This window comes from Triturus cristatus, chromosome 12, assembly GCF_964204655.1.
Source record: "Triturus cristatus chromosome 12, aTriCri1.1, whole genome shotgun sequence".
NCBI lineage: Eukaryota > Metazoa > Chordata > Amphibia > Caudata > Salamandridae > Triturus > Triturus cristatus.
In genome coordinates, this window is record NC_140595.1 from 137,884,083 (window position 1) to 137,904,789 (window position 20,707).

A 20,707-nucleotide genomic window follows, 5' to 3' on the forward strand; every position below is an offset into this window, starting at 1 on the left:
AGCTAACCTGGCTGATGAGGGGTGAAACCCCGAAACCTGTCCTAGGATGCTTGTTACCAGTCCACGGAGGACCTGGCCTGGCAGTTCGGGCTGGACTGTTCCTATTGGGCACAGGGTCAAGACTGATTTGCATATGGCTGGGTTCAAACTGGAATGGCATGGGGAGCAAAAAAAAAAATATAGATTTAGGCCCAGATCGCTGAACTGGGGTGAATGTTTGATATTGTTCTGCATTCTGTCCATCAATTGTTCTATTTGCGTTCATTTCCTTTGCCCACCCTCAAATAGCGACGGCCTGCGTACCTTTGTGGTCAGGCTGTAGTTTACACTCTAGGTTACCACAGTGAGGAAGACATGTGAAGCTTAATCACTTCTTTGTACAAAAAAGGTTTGTATTCCACAGTCCTGAAGCTGCGTTGCCTCACTACGCACAACTACTACAGTTTTTTACTCTGAGCACTGACATGCTGCTCTGATCGGTCACCGACACTGCTAAATACTACTGTAAACTTATACGCTGGCTCCTGTCTACAACTCCCTGCACCCACTCTGTGGACTGTACATAAAATATACTAGCGAGTCCAGAGTCAGGATTTCTGGCCATCCTGTGTGGACAGAATATTGTTTTACCAGTTAAGGTTTAGAGCCTCCAGTGTTTGGGAATCTGTTGTTCGTGACCGTAGGGCATATAGTAGGTGGTTGCGGCTCTGCAGTGCCTCCACGGGTGGGGCTTCTGTTTCCCCTAGGTGGACATCAGCCCAATCTGTAAACCCACACAGGACACAGGACGGTCATCCAAACATTACGCCCTGATAAATTGAGCCTCATTTTCACTACAGCCGCAGAGTCAAAGGAGAAGACAGACGACACCCACAAGAGGAATGGACCCATGAGGTGAACAGCACCTCCAAGGCATCTTGCGTGAGCCATTTCCAGACCCAAGACTTCCCGACTATTCCAGGGTCCCAATGTCTTAATCTTTTTAACAACCACATGAGAAGGACCAATATAACCTCAGAACACACGAACCACACAAACATGTAGGATTACCTCAAGTGCCGGTGTCCCACTGAAAGTCCCCCAGCACTGAAGAAGACCTTCACCGATAGCAGATATAAGGCCCTACACGAAGGTCTAAACGCATTAGCATACGAATAGATGTGGCCAGGAGCTATCAGCAGTCACAAAAGAATCAATTACCCTACCATAAACGGTGATATGAATAATGACTTCACTGGAAAATAGCTAAAGATCTCCGACCATCAAAGGAAAGGACCAAGCAGTACCATTTGGACTATACAACAAAGGGTTATAATTTGTACCCCTCATTCACCAATAGCCAGGGACACCATCTTTAATATTTTCACGTTTTTAGGTCTCGCCTGCGAACGCAGCGCGAAGCGCTGTGAGCAAGCGAGATCTATTGTTGCTGACTTGCCTCGGAAGTGGGACAGGAGATGTGCACGCGCAGGCTTTTGGCGGATTTGAGTTGGTGTACGCGCCTACAGCCACGCGGCGTGCACATCTCCTGTCCCCCTTCCCTCGCAAGCCAGCATGCAGTTTCACTTTCGTCAACATGCACCTCCTAGGCAGCCTCATGCTATTTAATATTTTTTTTTAAATGCGCACGCGCGCTCCAAGCACTTCCCGGCTCTTGTTTATGGAGGGAGGGTGAACAGGAGCAAGCAGCAGCACAGACAAGCTCGCCCCCGCCCCTCCCGAGAGCCGTAGCAGAGTTCCTGTAGATTATTGAGAGCTCGTTCTGCTGCACACACATCTCTGGGAAGGCTGCACGTCACAGGCATGAACATCATTGGGGCCGACCCAGCCTCTCGACCTTCTGGAGTCGGCAAGATGAGGACCACGGAACTGTCCGGTGATAGTCACACCTGTTACAGAAGCGTGCAAGTCAGCAGCGCAGTTTGTGGAATATGTGGTGTGAACGCTCAATGTGTCGAGCGTAGGTGACGCCTGGTTTTGTATTGTGGTATTGATGTGTAGGTAATGGCAGACAGCCGGTAGCAGAATTGAATGTTTGCGATTAGCAGCATGAACGCACGTGTATTAATTAAATTGTTACGTTTTTAAACAGCAACTGGAGCAATTTGCTAAATGTAATTAATGTGCTGGTTATATACTGTATTGCACAGAAGTAATAACTGACATTCAAAAACAGGAGTTAAAAAAAAATCACAATTTAACACTGCGCAAACAAGCTCTGTTATTTTCGCCGCTGTGTTGTTCATTAGGCTGAATACGTCACTATTGAGTAAACAACTGATATTTTTATAGTTACTGGTTTATCTTTTCTCGTACATTCTGTGTGGCATATCTGCCCTATTTAAGCTCAGCTTACACAACTTCCCCCGTATCCGCTAATTGCAGTGTTCAGGGGTGCCCGTCATATTGAATTGATGATTTGAATTGGAGGCACTTGTTGAAGACCTGCAAAATACATGCTAACTTCACGTTACATTTATATTACCAAGCCAGTAAATCAGACAATGCTTAGCGTCACATGTATGTTAAGCTTACTCTTTTTTTAATGTCCAGGAAGGCCCGTGATGCCTTTACCTAAACAGGGCCAAATTCAACATCTTACTCAGCAGCTTAAATGTTTCACATTTGCCGACATGGTCAATGAATTTAGGGGTCTAATTTAGCGAGGAACCGATTTTCACTGTCCTGTCCCGTTTGATGTGTCGCTCATAACCGTGCTGAATTTTTAGTTCTAGTCATTGGACCTCGTGTGGTGACATTGCCTTCACTTGTGGCTTAATATTTATTTTGACACTAGTGGCCTTATAGAATAAAACCACGAGTTTCAAACGTTTAGTGACACACAGGAACTATGAAATACATTGAAAATCGAACAGACTGTTGTACAATTTGCTGAGAAAAGCAACAATGGTTATTTTATTTTATAGTGGTCCGCCACATGCATTGGATGTTTTCCTAATTGTAGAAGTAACAGCCCCTTTGGTACGATTATCCCAAGAATCAAAAGTCTTACTAGTTTGTATCTGGCTCCAACTTTTGCATCAAGGAATGGGGAATTATGTGGCCCTCTGCAGATTATTAGAACCCTGTGTCTCCATGTTACTGATCCCGCGTGCCCGAGTCTCTCAGAGAGCTTCTGCCTCGGGTGTTCGTGTGATCCGTATCTCAGCATGTGTGCGCCTCTACTCAGTGTGACAGTGTCTGGTGTGTCGGCTAGTCTGCCAGACCCACAGCTTCAGTGTGCCTGTGACTCAGTGTGCCTGCGTGTGTGTGATCACGTGCTTCGGTGCACCCGTGTGCCTCTATGTATTAGTGTGTCTGTCTCACGGGGTGCGTATGTTTCTCAGCGTGTGTATGCATGTGTGCCTGTTTGTAGTGCGGTTTCTATGTATGTCTGTATGCGGGGTTCAACAGGAGGTAGAAGACATTGTCATTTACAATGCCATTACTTGATTAATGATTCACGAAGGGGGGGGGGGGGGGGGGAGAAACAATAACATTTTCAATGCCAATAGCTCAAAACAATGTAATTGCGAGACCTATTGCATTGTAAATGCTTGTTTTTTATGTGATTGCATACACTATATGTTCGACACTATTTAAGGACAACACAAGGTCATTCATGCCTGTTATTTGAAGAGATCAATAATAATCTATGTACATGTCTACGTGATTGATGACGTTGTGTATATATGTCTCAGTAGTTATAGAACATTTTTCCTTTGATGACGTTATTTGTATACATTAGTCTCATTAATTATAAGTAACTGACCCTTTGTTCACTAATGAAGAAGAACAACATTAGACTATACACATTATCCCTTGTTCTCTCTTATTTTTGGGGACTACAGTGCCATGCAACAATATGACATGGCAAAATCAGCGTTCAGTATTTAAGATTCACAAAATCCCCCAGCAATCATAGATTGATGATCATTGAAACACAAAAATTCCCTTGAAGTGATAGTATAGGGGGTAAACTTAGGCACAGAGTTGACGAATTAAGCCACTACCTCACCGATTACTTACTGCATCTCTACAGGTGTCAAGAAGCCACCTAGGAAGCCATGCAGAAGGGCGAGGTGGCCGGTTCCCAAGCAAGGCATCAACCAGATGCTGTGCTCATTCTCAGAGTGACAGAGACCCACCAGTGCTGGACAGGAAGGCAGAGAGGATGAATGTTTGGTTATCGGGTGGATGTGGCCTGCCATAGGTGACGAGGCTCTCCAGATAGCCGTTGTGTCTCTGTATAAATAGGTTTGGTTTAACTCCTTACGAGTCAAAGAGTAAGCATGATATATACTCTTGCTGAGCCGGCCACAGTTAACATATTTAAACAAGCGTTTGGCAAAGCCAATAGGTCTTGCCTATGCAAGAGTGTTGGCTTTGCCAATATGTTTTAGCCATGTTGTACACCAATGTGGCTGGTGTTTAGCATGGCTAAAAGTTAGTGGGATTAAGGCGAGTGGAGCACCGTATAGTGGAGTAGTGTGTTATGGAGTGGTGTACAGTAGAGTTGAGCAGAGGGGCATGAAGTGGTGAAGAGCACAGTGGAGTCGCATAGAGGGTGTTGCGTAGAGTGACAGAGCATAGTAGATTGTCATAGAGTGAAGTTGCGTAGTGTTGTAGTGTAGGAGGGTGGATTGGCAGCGTAGAGTGTTGTAGAGTCGAATGGCGTAGAGTATAGTGGAGTGGCAAAGTGTGTTAGAGTGTAGTAGCATAGAGTTGAGTAGTGTGTCAGACATTAGTGGAGTAAAGTGGCATGGAGTGTAGTAGAGAAGTTGTGTAGAGTTTTGTAGCACAGTAGTGTCGTACAGTGGCATAGAGTAGAGTGGAGTTTCAGAGTAGAATTTAATGGGATAGTGCATCAGAAAGTGGAGTGTTGTGGAGTGTCGTAGAGTGGAGTGCAGTAGAGTGGATTAGAGTGAAGTGGCGTAGAGTGAAGTGGCGTAAAGTACAGTGGGGCAGAGTAGATCTGCGTACAGTGCATTGGTTTTGAGTAATGTGGTGCAAAGTCCTTTGCCGTGGAGTGCAGTGACACAGAGTAGATTAGTGCAGAGTAGATTGCAGGGGCATAGAGTACAGTGGCATAGAGTACAGTGGCACAGAGTGGTGTAGAGTGGATTGGCTAGAGTAGATTGTTTCAGAGTAGAAGTAGTGGCATAGAGAGGAGTGGTGCATGGTAGCGTGCAGAGGTGTAGAGTTATGTATAGTGCAGTGGTGCAGAATAGATTAGAGTAGTGTAGAGTGGCAGAGTGTAGTGGAGTAGAGCGACAGTGTAGTGGCGTAAAGTTCATTAAAGTGTCGTTGAGTTGTGCAAAGTAAAGGGATGTGGCATAGTGTGGTGGTGCAAAGCAGAGTGGCGTTGAGTTAATTGTCAGTGTGCAGTCTTGCAGAGTAGATTGGCCGAGTACAGTGGTGTAGAACGCAGTTGCATAAAGACCAGTGTTATAAAACCCAGTTGTGCAGAGTGCAGTGGCAAAGAGCGCAATGGTGCATAGTAGAATGTGGTAGAGTGCACTGGCAGAATAGAGTGGTGCAGAGTAGAGAGGAGTAAAGTGATGTGGTCTAGAGTAGAGCAGCGCAGAGTAGTTGTGTGCAGAGTGCAGTGGTGTAGAGTGACGGAGTGCATTAATATAGAGTGCAGAGTTGTACAGTGGTGCAGAGTAAAGTCGTGTAGAGTGCAGTTGCATAGAGCGGAGTACAGTGCAGTAGTGCACAGTAGATTGACGCAGAGTGCAGTGGCATAGAGTGCAGAGTAGAGTGGTGTTGAGTGGTGAGAGTACAGTTTTGCAGAGTAGAGTGTCAGAGTGCAGTGGGGTACAGTGTACGGCATAGCGTAGAGTGGTGTAGAGTACATGGTCAGAGTGCAGTGGTGCATGCTAGATTGGTGTAGAGTGCAGTGGCGCAGAGTATTGGTTTTGAGTAAAGTGGTGTAGAGTGCATTGGCATAGAATGCAGCAGTGCAGCAGAGTGGGGGGTACTGGGTAGATTGCAGTGGCGTAGAGTAGAATGGCAGAGTGGAATAGAGTTGCACAGAGTATATTGTTTCAGAGTAGAGTGAAGTGTGGTAGAGTGCATTGTGGTAAAGTGTAGTGATGCAGAGTAGATTAGAGTGGATTGGTGTAGAGTGCAGTGGTGTAGAGTAGGGTAGGGTGGAGTGCATTGGCACAGAGTAGAATGATGTAGAGTAAAAAGGGGTCAAGTGAATTGGTGCATAGTGGTCTAGTGCTGAGGAGAGAGCAGTGAAGCAGTGTGGAGTGGTGCAGAGTAGTGTGCAGTGGCGAGGAGTGGGGTAAAGTGGCATATGCATGGTGTGGTAGCACACTGCCATTACAGACAACATATCATCAAGTCAAATAACCATTACATTTGCACTGACAGATTTACTGAAAAAAGTATACAGCACACAAACAATGTACGGAAATGTCATCACCAAGTGTATCGATTTGTTTTGATCATATTAAAATATTTGTTTCCCCCACACTTCAGAATTACCCACAAAAAATGGCTTCATGTGTGTTTTCCATATTCAGAACTATCTGCACAGTTAATTTACAGATATTTAAAATTTGCTTTAGGCTATAAAAAATAAAAAAATAATAATCTTACAGCACACCCCGAGTAGCCAGCATGATTGTCACATAAATCCTCTCTCTTTGAAGACAGAGAAAGAGAAGTAAACACCAAGCTTCATGGAAGCCTGAGCCTGACATTTGACTTCTGTCTTTAAATTAACAGCAAATGTGACAAGATAAGAACAAGATTTAAAGGCCCGTTTATAGAAATGTAGTACTGGTGGAAGAATGCAGTAAATTGGGTTTGGGCAAGGGAAGGGGCAACCTCAAACTGGACAGCCTAAAACAAATAAAGCCAGCAAATAGAAAGCAAACGTGAGTTACAAACCTCAAAGCCAATGGTAAACAATGGACAGAAAGAACTCCCAGGGAAACTTTCCAAATGTCGTTAGCAAACCAGAAAGTTGCGCTTTCTGGTAGGCTTCGACCTAAAAGGCATAAGTGGGCACAGTGCCTGGAAAATCGGAGTCTTTATTTTGAAAGTCCACTACCCTACAGGTATGTTAAAAAATGTGTGTGTGTATCTCAATGACTGCACCATGTGCAGTTGCACGAAGAACATTAGATGCACTGGAGGAAAGCATGATGCATATGGAGGTAAATGATTTCAGACAAACTGACACAGGCATACTGTTGTCAGATTGGCTGCTAGAGCATGTACAGAATGTATGTTTCAGTGGAGCTTTCAAGAGTTAGTCATTGGAGTGAGAGCTGATCCCTGATGAGACATGAATGGCAGGACAGGACAGGACTGGTGGGTCAGCCTAAGGGGCAGATCTCGCAAGCATTCCAGGGGTTGCTGCGGATAGCAATCAACCCTTGAAAGAGAGACTATGGCAGACTCAGGGCATTCCCTCAAGAGGAAGGGCCAGAACCCATAGGACCAAAGGGATTGAAGGCAAGAAACTTGGCCTTATTGAGTCATCAGGCAGTATCTCAAGGGCTCTCCCTGTCACAACTCGCCTTTTTGTCTTTAGTAAGTAGCAAGTGTCTAACACATAGTGAGACATTTCTAAGAGCTACAACGTGGGCAAATGAAGGTAACCCCATGATTTCTTAATTCACCAAAGCAAGGAGAACCGGAACTACTTGTTGACCGCGGCCCACCGCCATTGCCGTGAACTTCACAAAGATGACAAGTTAGAGTAGGTATTGGGCTATGTGCAACTGAGAGGAACTTACTGAGTCTTGATCGCACACCTGCTCACATGATGTAGCTGCTGCCCCACCATTTATAGTTTTACCATTAACTCATAAGGTGTTCCTTCAGAGATGGAAGGAAAGGAGGATGAGTTACTCTTCAGTAAACAAGAGCCTTTGCAAAGAAAGCGACAATCATCATAAATGTTCAATTATTTCCTCAACCAGAGAAATGTACCCATTTTTCCAGAAAGCTTTGGTGGTGCCTAGTTGATTTTGCGCTGCTGCATGCGAAGCCGGTAAATAGGGATCTCAGGCAAGACGCCCAGCAAACCAGTGTAAGCTGTTGCCATGTTAAACAGCGTGGAAAAGGGAGTGCAGGAATTTATTTTATGATAGATGTGAGTATGATGCATGCCCCCAGTGGCATCTTCGAAAAGGTGTATCAGATTTGCTGCACATAAGTGAGAAACTGCATGGAAAAGCATCTGCCTCATGATGGAAACTCTGCACTTCTGGACTGCCCAGACCAGCTCTGGAAGTCTGTTAGCATCGAGTATGGAATGCAGCATGAGGGTCAAGCTTTTTTTCTGCACATGCTCAAATGGAGGGAGTAAACGGAATGAGATAGATCACAAAATTAAGATCCAGCATCCGCGTGGCAGAGTGGTGTCCAAGCCATCCACAGAAGTGTCCCTGGGAGTACCAGACACTCATCCACAAGTGTGTAAATTCTATGAGTGGCCAATGCACCTACTTGTAGACTCATGAAAGGAATTGATCCATGAGCTAAGGCCCTTCATCTCTTTTCTACTCTAGTTTATTTTTTTTCTATGAGGGAAATCATCCAGGATAGTTCAATGTATTAAATTCCCAGATAGTGTTGAATTGGTCAGGAATGGTTAAGGTAACCGAATGCCTTAGAATGTAATTCTAGAGACTGAAGGTGAATCAAAATGCAGAAAAACGAAGAACAAACCTAGGACCAGGCCTTAACCATTATTACTTTTTAATCCCATTTTAAAATGTATTTCATGTGTTGCTTGAATATCCTGTCTTTATGAGTGAATTATGTTTGAAAAACAAATAGCGCAATAGATTGCGATGAAATTGGCATGAATGCACTGGCGTGCAAAGCAGCACCTTGAACTAGTTGGCAGTTACAGCAGAGATGCCAACAAATGAATGAGTATAGTCTGAATCCCTTGACTTTTTTTCCGCTTGAGGTTTGACGTGCACTACAAGATTACACTTCTGTGTGGGACACCCACTCGTGGTTCTCTCAAGCCTGAGTCTTCCATGATCAGGAAGAGGTGTGGCACAGTGGCCAGGGTGGCTGACTCTGGAACACCGGGGGCTCGCGGTTCGATCCCCAGCACCGACGGCAGATTAGTCCAGCACCATGCGACTCTGGGCAATAGCTCGCTTAATCTTCCCGACGGTCCCCGGTGCCTTGAGACTCTTAGGGGTAATTGTTCACGCTTTACAAATACCGTATTATTATTATTATTATCTTTCCGATACCCGATAAGTGGCAATCACCGGCAGAACACGACTGGTCTTTCACAGGCAGTGGTGGTCTTCAAAGCACGTTACGTTGTGACTAATTTTACTTTTTCAGTGTGTGTTTTACTAAATGATGTAAAGCTTTAATCAACGTTACTGAGACCGTATACTTTCAAATTCAACTATTCCTTTGATTATCACACTAATAACCAGAAATCATAAAGATTATATCCTTAAACCTCAACTTATTACACACCCGCAGTGACACCCTTAATGGGTGATGTCATTGATGGATTTCAACCCTACAAAACAAACAGTCCTGGTTATGGGCCTGAATCCAGTCGGATTTTTCCCTCTGCTTTATGGGGTCTGCAAATAGGATATTAACCTGGATCTACGCATACCAGAATGGAAATAAAACCCTGTACTGGACAAACAACGGATGCATGGACCTGGAAAACTTGAGAGCTCTGTGCAATCCACTGCAAATCCCGATTAAGTTGTCAGCAGGGGTTTGTGGCCTGACTGGAATTACCAGTTTTGCTCTGAAACATGCTGGTCTGATGTTTCTTGAACCACATTACAAGGAAAATGATGGGAGTAAGGGAATAGCTGTAGAAAAACAGTCAGCTACACCGATTTCCACTCTTAACCTTCATTCGGAAGGGCAAAACTGATAATGATGCAGAAATGGTGCACCCAAAGAAAAAAAAATCCTGCTGTGTCGGTAATTCTTTGTGCTGTATTATTATTACATAGATTTTGCAGCAACTGACAATGAGATCCATTGACTGAGCAAGAGTGGGAGACTATCTTCACACACACACCCCATGAAACACCTACAGCATCCATTTTAGGACATCCTCACTCATCACTTCTCGTCCTCATTTCTCACCCATCATCCCTACTGCTCGCCCACCATCCCTACGTATCATACCTACTTTTCATCTATTGTTTGACTCTTCTCATCCATCCCCCCACTTCTCACCCGTCCCTCAGCCCCCACTACTCACCCGCCCTTCACCCCCCCAACTTCTCACCCGCCCTTCACCCCCCCCCCCCCCAACTTCTCACCCGTCCTTCACCCCCCCAACTTCTCACCCGTCCTTCACCCCAAATCCTCATTCTTATGACAAGGCTGGTTTTCTTAAGAGGCTACACCAATAGAATTTAGCCTCATCTCAACTCTGATTGGCCGTCTCCAACCAATGAGTTTGAAGGGTGTTTCAGAACATTGAAATGGAGTTGGGATGAGAAGCAGGAATGATGGATGAGATGTAGAGATTATGGATGAGACATAGGGATGATGGGAGGTGAGAGAAGGGTGATAAGCAATAGACCTCGAAAAATCATGAAACTGTTACCAGACCTGCAGGTCTAGTGACTTAAATAATCTACTCGACTTAACTGTAATGCTCTTGACCCATAAACTGGTTTCAAATTATGAGATCCTGGGTGAATATTTTAATTTGATGAGCCGCTATTTTTTTCATTATCGCATATGGGAGCACCTTCAAATATGCGTGTTCAACAGGTCTCCTGTACAAAAAAACTCAATTTGATTTAATAGACCAAACGTTTCTTCCCTATATAATACAAATATAGCCACATATAGGATGCACCTAACCCCCGACCTGCCTCTTAGTTCATTAACCACATTGTCATCAGGTAGGGGCAGGAATGTTTCTCAAATCATGTTTAAAAACAATCACTTTTCATAAATAAAGCATGAAGTGGTAGCACACTGTCATTTGTGATCAGCACCTTTTCCATTGGAATGGCCACAAAATGTTCCACTGACATGCAGTTTTAAAAACAATGTTTAAAAATCGAGTTTCTGCAAATAATTGTCATTTGCACATCACCAAGTAAAGTGTTCCGATTTGCTTTGCGACTATAGAAATCTTTGTTTGCATCACACTTCTGAATAGCTAAAAAATTATGTGCTTTAGTAATTCACAGCATATTTTTTAAAATATTTGTGCTATTCATTTACCAGCTATTTAAATGTTGTGTCTTAGAAAAAAAACTGACATCTTTTACAGACTTTTGTTTCAACATGATTTTCAGACAGCTCACTTGACTAACTGTAGTAAGAAAAAGAAAAGTAAACCCCATTTTCAGGGTTAAGATAAGCAGCAGTTAGTAAAAAGACAACCTGAGATTTGACCTAGGTCCTTGAACAGACAGCAAATGTGTCAAGATAAAAACAAGATTTAAAAGGCATCTTTATTGCTCGTTCACTTTCTGGATGAACACAACACCTGTTACTTTACAGCTCACATTCACTCGCCAGAACAAACCAGCAAGTCCTATAAATAGCGCGACCTAATAAAATCTGGTTCGCCATACCGAGTGGGCGAGTAGATTTTTCGAGGTCTGAGTAAGGATGAGAAGTAGGATGATGGATGAGAAGTAGGATGATGGATGAGAAGTAGGGATGATGGATGATGCATGAGAAGTAGGGATGAGAAATAAGGATATGTATGATGGACGAGAAGAAGGGATGATGGACGAGAAGTAGGGGTGATGGATGAGAAGAATGATGATGAGAAGTAGGGATAATGGATGATGGACGAGATGAAGGGCTGATGGACGAGATGAAGGGCTGATGGACGAGAAGGGATGCTGATGAGCAGTAGGGGTGATGGATGAAAAGGATGATGATGAGAAGTAGGGATCATGGATGATGGATGAGAAACCGGGCTGATGGATGAGAAACCGGGCTGATGGATGAGAAACGGGGCTGATGGATGAGAAACGGGGCTGATGGATGAGAAACGGGGAAGAGAGATGGGGTGATGGATGATAAGTGGAGGTGAGATGAATGATGGTGTAGAAGTAGGGGTGATGGGGAGAACTAAGGGTAATAGATGATGCAGGAGAAGTAGGGATAAGAAATAGGGATACGTGTGACGAATGAGAAGAAGGGATGATGATGAGAAGGAATGACGAGAAGTAGGGGTGATGGATGAGAAGCAGGGAAAAGAAAAGGGATGATGGATGAGAGGGATGATGGATGAGAAGAATGATGGGGGAGAAGTAGGGAAAAGAAGATGGATGAGAAGTAGGAATGATGGATGAGAAGTAGGAATTATGGATGAGAAGTAGGAATTATGGATGAGAAATAGGAATTATGGATGAGAAGTAGGAATTATGGATGAGAAATAGAGGTGAGAAGTGGTTGTGATGGGTAAGAAATCAGGGTGATGGACGAGACGCAGGCATGAGGAGTAAGGAAGTCCTAAAATGAAGGGTACACACAGAAAAATACACTTCACATACATAGGGCTCGAGCAGAAGTAGGGGTACTTTCTTCACACAGAGCCTTGGTCACAATAGAGCAAGTTTCATCTGCACACTGCAGTGTCCTTTGCACATTACATAGGCAGTACAGACAATTTACATACACCTGACATGATCTGCTCTTACGCTTACAAATGGTATGCCACTAATCACTTACACAAAGTGTAGTCTATGCATGTACATTAAAAATACGAATTGAATAGAACATGAACTTCCAAATAGTTTGAAAACTGAAACATCCAGGCTCGAGGAGGATGTGATAGTGTTTTAAGTGTATACTTTGACATTAGGTTGACCTGTAAAGTACTTTGCGTTGTATCGCTCTCCCTCGAGTCCTATATAAAGTTATTGTCAGGGCCATTGGAGCTATGCGATGATGTGGCTGCTGCGGTCTACGCATAATTATGGATTTGCCGCATTTGACACATAATCGATCATGTGCTCCATTACCTGCAGATTTTCTAGCTCAAACATATCAAACGTTACAGGGAGAAAAAAAAAGAGTGACAACACGTATTGCTATACAGTGGAAGGGTCTTGGTAAAGGTTCTCTGGTACAATTCTTGCTGCTTACTGATGATTTGGGTGTCAAACTGGTACTAATTGGGCGAACCTCTCCCAGACAGTGCTAATCCGAGTGTAAAAATGACAAAATTAGGAAGCACTACTATCACAATTAGTGCTGCATTACCGTTACACCCAGGGCTTGAAATGGAAAAATAGATGTGCAGGTAACCTGTACCAGAGTACCTTCTTGTTGTCAAGAAGTAGCGGTGCTCTCCAATTAAACGAATTACGTCACTCTTAAGAAGTGCAGGTCCTCTCAAAATAATAAAGTGTCGGTACTCAGTACCGACCCATTTAAGGCGCTGGCACACCACGTAAAATGCCTTTTTATTGCTGCACAACTCTGTCAAACCTGCGCATAATTTGGCTCTCCCCTGCCGGCTGATTCCAGTGACCTTGAATGTAGTCCATAAATTACCTATCACGACAACATTTTCTACTTCATTCCACATACTTACATTTTAGTGCGCCCCCCACAGATTCCTCCCCTACATATTCTCACAGAAGACATGCCCCACTATTCCCCAACGTCACGTGAATGAGCGTGCTCTGTATCCCCCCCAGTAAGGAATGGGCTGCTCCGTCACACTACTCACAGCGTGCTCTGCACTCCTCCGGTGTTCGCCTGGCTCAGCACCTGGGTGAGGGCTTTCGGGCGCAGCATTTTACCACTAACCGCCAGGGCTCGGGTTCGCGGTACTTACTACCTGCAAAGAAAACACAGCGCACAAGCTCACACCTCGCCCAGTCAGCTGACACTTCCTAAAGAAAAGTAACAGGAAGCGCGCGAACCGCACCATGGGAGATGTAGTTTCATCTTCCTCTTAAAAGTTGCCCCACCCCCCGCTCTGCAATGACTTAGCAAACCCTGCGGACATGTTGCAATACCGCTGCTTCCGTTTTACAATAATCAACAGTGGGCGTTGAGTTTGTGAGTCAAAATCAGATCTTTTTAACTCCTGTTTCGATTAAGCTGGACTGGCGCTGTTGGCATCGTTTGGCAAGTTTTGTGATAGTTCACGGACATTATTTTTTTGCATTTAACTTTACAACTCGTTTGCAAAGTTTTAGACAAAGTATTATACCTTTCAAAATAAACAAATAGCAGAATTTTAAAAATATTTTTGGATACATTTTGCGTGAGGATGGGTGGTGCCCATAGGCCCACTTTGTTTTCATAGAGTGAGTTTTGTTCCTCGAATACACAGCCCTGTGTATAAACTGAGCCCCAGTGTCAGAAATGTAACAACGGTCATCATCATGTGATATGCTGTTGTACTGCTTTAGTGCACTGGTGACTAATACAGTAAGACACTCGTGATAACTCCCTACTCGGCCAACTATGATAACCCTTGACAGAGTTTTTTCTCAAATCTTCTAAACTACACGCCATCACCAGATGCATCATTTGGTTACTTGTGCAAGGGCACAACTATTTCTGCCTTTCATAACTGGTACTTTGTACCTAACACTTATCAATATCATTTTTACTGTCAGATCGGATAATAAAATCCATCATCACATCCAAAAAAAACCCCACAAAAATAATATTATAATACCTTTAGAGTTGAAGATTAAGCAGATAAAACTTTGTACACGATCAGAATTATGGTTCAGACGCAATGTTTTTCCTACTCAAAACTTTGAGAATGTTAAATATTTGCGCAAAGCACCTGAAACGTAAAACAAACAACAAATGGGGTTATCTCTGTCCACCCCTGCAATTGTATTAGGGTCGTTTAGACCGTTAGCCTGCTATGCTTCCGCCCTGCCACTGGCGGCGCTGTGGGCGCATACCTCAGCTGGCGCAGCATCCCGGCGCTTGCAGCACTTCCTGGGGGTAGGCCGGCCTCTCTCCCTTGGCCCCGGTCGGCAGTGAAGATGGCGGAGAGCGGCGGAGACTGCGCGGATATCGGCCCCGAGGTGGCGGACAGCGCGGGGTGCAAGAGCCCTATCAGGGTCACCGTAAAGACCCCGAAGGATAAGGAGGAGATTGTCATCAGCGAGGAGGCGTCAGTGCGGGAGGTGAGGGGAAACCATAGCCTCTGGGAGAAGAGGGAGTAGTGTGGGATGTGGCTGGGTCAAGATTTAAAGGGGGCGCCATAGAAAGAATTGAGGCAAACAAGGGGAGGTTTGTTTGTGTTTAAGAGACTGTGTTGGTAGGTAGTTATTAGAGGAGAGGAACACTGGGGAAGGGTCTCTAGGGGCATTGGTGGGGAAAGGGAGATCCTTGGTGGAGACTCGTGAAGAAGAGCGGAGGTAGATATTAGATAGTAAGTAGTGCATTGTCATGCGAGGAGAGAGTTGCACGACAGCGCAAGTGCACCTGTCAGCAGCACCTCACTCGGAGCACCCAACTTATTTATTTTATAGTTCGGAGGTACATACACAAATAATATTCCTTCATCCCAGTCCAAGGTTTAATCTGAACAAGTGTTTCAGGTGGACCCGGATGATAAGCTTTATTGCTGAACGTTCTCGAATGGAGTAGGGCTACCCTTTAAGACTGGATGTGGTAGTAGAAAGGTCGCATCGGTTTTGGTGATTGAGTTGATGGTGCAGCGTTAATAAAATATAGGGTCTCCTGGAGGGAGGAAGGAAGGGGTGTAAGGGTGGTTGTCGAAGGCGTCTGTTGTATTTGAGGATATGGCTCTGGCACAAAGGTTCAGGGCAGGTTATTTAATTTCTCTTGTGCTCCTATAATTAAGCTCCCATAAAAGACTAGCAAAGTTTGATCAACTCAGTGCACAGCAAGGACAGCTCTTGTCTTGCCGTGTGTGTGTGTATATATATATATATATCTGAAGGTATGTCATTTTGACTATTCAACAGCTGTTTTGTTTTAACATATTTGTGCTATGTCAGACAGCTTAACTGTGGCGTCTAGATTTCCCCCAACTGCCAAAAACACTGCCTTAATTCAGGAGTACCCCAAATGTAACCACCATGTGAATCATTTAAATTAAAGGGAACTTCATTTTGTCTTACGAACAGTTGAACATTACATCAAGTGACCGTGTGAGGATATTTGGGGTGTTAGTTAAATGAGCAAAATATCTGGAATTATATTTCTGAAAGTTTTTTTATGTGACTTTTGATAATTTACTTGTGTATTTAAATACGTGAAGTGAAACGAGACCCTGTATTTTGTCATTTGTTAATGTTAACGATTGTGCAGCATGAAGAAACTGTTAATGCTTCCTCCAGACAGAGCTAGTGATTGAGCTTAAGCGCTGTACCGTAGTTCTTGTTAGGAATTTGCCTGTACGTACGCTTCTAGAGGAGAACAAGGATGCTTTCAGCTTGAAATTACCGAGGGCAGTTAAATCATTGACTGTGCGTTTACAGAACTGCTGACTTAAATCTGGAGTGTGTGATGATGCTGAACTGACTAGAATGGGTGTTGTTTTAGTGATGGGTCACCTACTTTTACACATTTTTTTTATCAGCGCAGATACCATTTCTAAGCTCTCTAACATATGCTAATAGTTCCTGTCTCAATGGCATTAATTTTTCAATGTCAGGGTTAATATGTTGATTTGTAGGTCAGGATTCAAACTTGTGATTTCCTAATCACGCCAGATGTCAGAACCAATATCGCCATCTTTGATGCCGGGTGCATGTTAAGTTTCAAGCTGTAGTCAGAGACAAACTTCTGATTTTTAAGTTACTGGCTTTATCGAGACACATTTTTCATTTAGAGTTGTGATAGACTTTCTCGGTAAATAACCTGCCACGGGTGATTGGGAGCTCGCATACATAGAGCTTGGTTTTCTTGTACAGGGGCCTTCCTTCTGGGTCTTGGGCTGTCACTTGTAGAGGTAAGTCGTTTACTACAAGTATCCTTAGTGCAGAGGTATTGCTGCACTCAGGTTGTAGATCAAGGCACTGCCTGTGTACATTTCACTTTCAAGCGTCGCTAGATTGTACAGTCAAGAGTTCTGCTCGTGTTTGGAGCTTGTATGCGGACACACCATTAAAGAGTACATTCTGTGTCCAGTCGGAGCAACATCTTACAAAAAAGTAGGTCTTTACAGAAAAATAAATGACACCATTTGAATTAAGTACTAACCCATAGTATCTTAATCATGCTTATGGAGTATGGTAGTAAGATTAAAGTAACATGAGCATCTTTCCACAGTGTTATCCTATAGGATACCTTGATCTGTTATCATCTGCCTCTAGCAATGCTCTGGTCTCCGTTCTTATAATGCAGATGTTTACTATTTAGTGTCAATGGAATTAAAGGCGCCTGACAGAATTTGATAGTTTGTCCAGTGAATTTTGCTGAATTTTTACAGCCTGTTTGGTGACCTCTGATATGCCCGAGTGCAAGAGGGGAGGTAATGAGGCTCAAGTAGAAGTTAATCTACAGATCACTTAGCACACATTGTTTGAACACCCAAAGTCCACTGTTGATGAGTGTTTTTATGGGGATTTCTACCTCTGATGAAACTAGAAATTAAAAACCATCAAAAGTGTGTCCAAAATTTTGATTTGTGTTAATGGACAGCCCTGCTCTGGTGTTTGGTGATAAACTGGAGGCCATTAAATTCTCCACTAGGTCTCAAGAGGCAGTGTTATTTACAGCAGCTCTTGGTGCTGCCAGTAGCCTTTGACGTTCTAGATTTGAGGGCTAGTGTTTTAATTTCTGTTGCTGGTTAAGAATGTCCCCATAACTGACTAGAAAGTTGTAATCGGTGTGCTTCCTGCCACTGGGACACTATTATAAAATCCAACTCAAACTGTAACACGGTGATTTGACCTCTTGCAAAGCCGGGAATGGCACTGTAAATTTGGGTAGATGATGTAGGCTCATTACAACTGGAGTTGTTAAATGTCTCTGGAAGGTCTTCGTCTCTCATGTAAATAGTTATATTCAGTGTAGTTGTTGCCAACTTCATTTGCTAAGATCCTTGTGTTCTCTGTAGTACTGTTCCAGGAGTTGAATTTCACGTATGCTGCACTCACCTACACCTTGCTTCTCTTCTTCCTTGTCAAAGATCACTTCCTGTGCTCTGGTCAAAAAGCTTCCTCTAGTTTCATGACATACCACAACAGTATAGGTTTCTCCAGTTTTTTTCCCCAGGCTTGGCATACATCAGTCACCTTAGGAGTCCTATTGCATTGATTCTGTGTACGCTTGCAGCCTAGCTTCTCTAGTAATCCAGACTAATGGAACTTGCTACCCCAGTAGTTAACTCCTGTCCAGAGAAGTTGGAGTCCTAGGTTTTAAACTCATAACCCCAACAACCAAAGCGAGATCCCATCTTCATATGTTTTCTTTATTGGTTTTCACAAAAGGAGGTGGCGGGCAAGTACCATCTGTTCCAGAAAAACATGGTTTCCTCTGGAGGCCTGGCATACTACCTTAGTGGGCTCTCTACAATTTACAGAATTATGTATTAATGGGGTAACCCAATAGACCACTGGACCCGGGTAAATTGTGGTACATAAGATAAAGTCACAGTGGAGAGCATTCACAATACATCACGGAACAAAAAGTTTTATATAAGTAGACAAAGTATGACAACACCAAATAACTCATTCAAAAAATGATTGTGATTTAATTATCACATGGGTTGAAAGTAAATCAAAACTATAGAATATAATGTATATCACATTTATGCATTTATACAAACAGGTACACACAATCTGAAGTGACAAGTGCATAACAGGGATAAGTGCAGGTGATGTGAACAGGGAAGGTAGTACGCATATATACAGCAACAATTAGTGACAACATATCCTGCCAGTTTTCTGGCATATACAAGAATGATAAATCATAACCGAAAGATGCAGATATATGCTCTGTCATCTTAGTTTGACACAAACAATGGAATGAAACAAGGTCGACGTTTCAACTCCTATATAAACCAGCAGACTTAAGCTATCAGACGAATTCATGCAACCTTCAGCCATATGTTACTGATCAACCTTGGCTTACCTACCACGGATACCTTCGCTACCGTTGACCATAGGTTACTGATGAACCATGGCCTACTCACCAAGAATACCTGAGCTAACCGTGAGAGCCCACAAGGCCCACTGTACCACATCTCAGCCTGAAGCTTTATCGCTGCAACTGTGCCCACCTCCCCCTACTTTGTCCCTGATGTAGACCCCACTTTCAAAGTGCAAAGGCTGTGGTTTATATGGGGGTCGAAACGTCGACATTGTTTCATTCCATTGTTTGTGTCAAACTTAGATGACAGAGAGCATATATCTGCATCTTTCTGAGATGAGAATAGCCAGCGGCCCACTGAAGATGAACTGGATCGTGACGTGATGGGACCAACTCGGGATCCAGGAGTATTACAGGAAGGCATCCATGATTGGTAGACTCTTGAGATGGAGGGGGGTTATGTTGAGTCAATACCTCCTGGTGCATCGCGTTCGAACTGTGACTAGAGAGGTTACCTTTCATCTCTCTTTTAACTTTGAGCAATATCAGCAGCGCAGTGCCTGGAGATAGTGGTGTGTGTATGATCTGATGCGTGTGTGCATACTGAGCGGTACCGTGGCTGTTATCCTTTTATTACTCACTATTGGACACAGCCCCAACTAAGAGTGACTGGGCGGTGAATGCAGAGTCTTTTTGTTTGAGTGTCGTCCTTCGGGGCGAGTGGAATCGGCTGGTGAAGGGTTTGTCCCGCAATGGATGGGGTGATTCCCCTCTCTGTCCCAAAGATCAGCTGAATGAGACTGCCAAACCAATCTTTTTCTGTTCTTTGTTTTATTTGCACTTTAGACTACGTATAGGTAGTTTGGGATAGGGATGGCTACAGACCCCTCAGGCCGGACTTGGAACGTTGTTCCCTTATGTGAAATGGGGTGGATGTGTGTAGGGGTGGGGATGAGGATCAAAGTTTTCTTGTTATGTTTGCACTGTTCAACATGTTTTTGATCGGCGGGAGGACATTATACCGTACACACAATGTATATTTCAATGTAATGGGGAGATTCAAACTACAATCTGTCAGGTGTAATGCATGACCATGATCTAGCCCACACACACTGGTCTATCCTTACATGGAATATAAATGGGCTGGGCAACATAATTAAGAGGGGTCCGGTAACTGCATATATTAAGCGTCTGAAACCGCATGTTGTCCTACTGCAAGGGACGCATCTCAGGGGACCCCTATGTTATTTCCTGACCGGTGGGAGGGGGTGGAGTTTGGGGGGCATACACTGTGCTAGCACACGTAGGGTTTACATCAGGACCCAGGTGGGTGGCAATTCTGATCTAAATCCCCCCCACCTTCTTTTTCATTTCAGCTGCAAAAATCAAGGTTATAGCCGTATGGGTAATATGATGCAGTCCAGGGCATTTGGGGACAACTGAATGTCACTATTGTTAGTCTCTGTGCCCCTCCCTGCCTTCAACAATACATTCTAAACACTCATTGGAATCCTTTTGGTAACCGAATCCTCCCTACACATCCTTGTGGGATATTTTAACAATCCCAGACCAGGACAGATCGGGGGCAACTCCTGTCCTGTGTAGAACCACATCCCTGGCTCCTTTTAGGGATACATTGGGGCTCTTAGACCTATGGCATCGGTATCGCCCACATGATCGAGGCTACTCGTACTACTCGAGGACT

At 43.9% G+C, this 20,707-nt stretch overlaps 2 protein-coding genes across 3 annotated transcripts in view; one reads left to right on the forward strand and one right to left on the reverse strand.

Moving 5' to 3' along the window:
* Positions 1–13,882, reverse strand: part of LAMTOR2 (late endosomal/lysosomal adaptor, MAPK and MTOR activator 2) — an 89,327-nt gene extending 75,445 nt beyond the window's left edge. Inside the window, exon 1 of the mRNA XM_085639569.1 lies at positions 13,694–13,882. Coding sequence (XP_085495695.1) covers positions 13,694–13,761 — 68 coding nt within the window. The 5' untranslated portion in view covers positions 13,762–13,882. The remainder of the gene's footprint in view (positions 1–13,693) is intronic.
* A 1,013-nt stretch (positions 13,883–14,895) lies between these two features.
* Positions 14,896–20,707, forward strand: part of UBQLN4 (ubiquilin 4) — a 153,778-nt gene continuing 147,966 nt past the window's right edge. The window contains exon 1 of one of the 2 annotated variants that reach the window (XM_085639568.1): positions 14,896–15,122. In XM_085639568.1, the coding sequence (XP_085495694.1) occupies positions 14,979–15,122 (144 nt within the window). In that variant the 5' untranslated portion in view covers positions 14,896–14,978. The remainder of the gene's footprint in view (positions 15,123–20,707) is intronic. The other variant, XM_085639567.1, reaches the window with a different exon arrangement.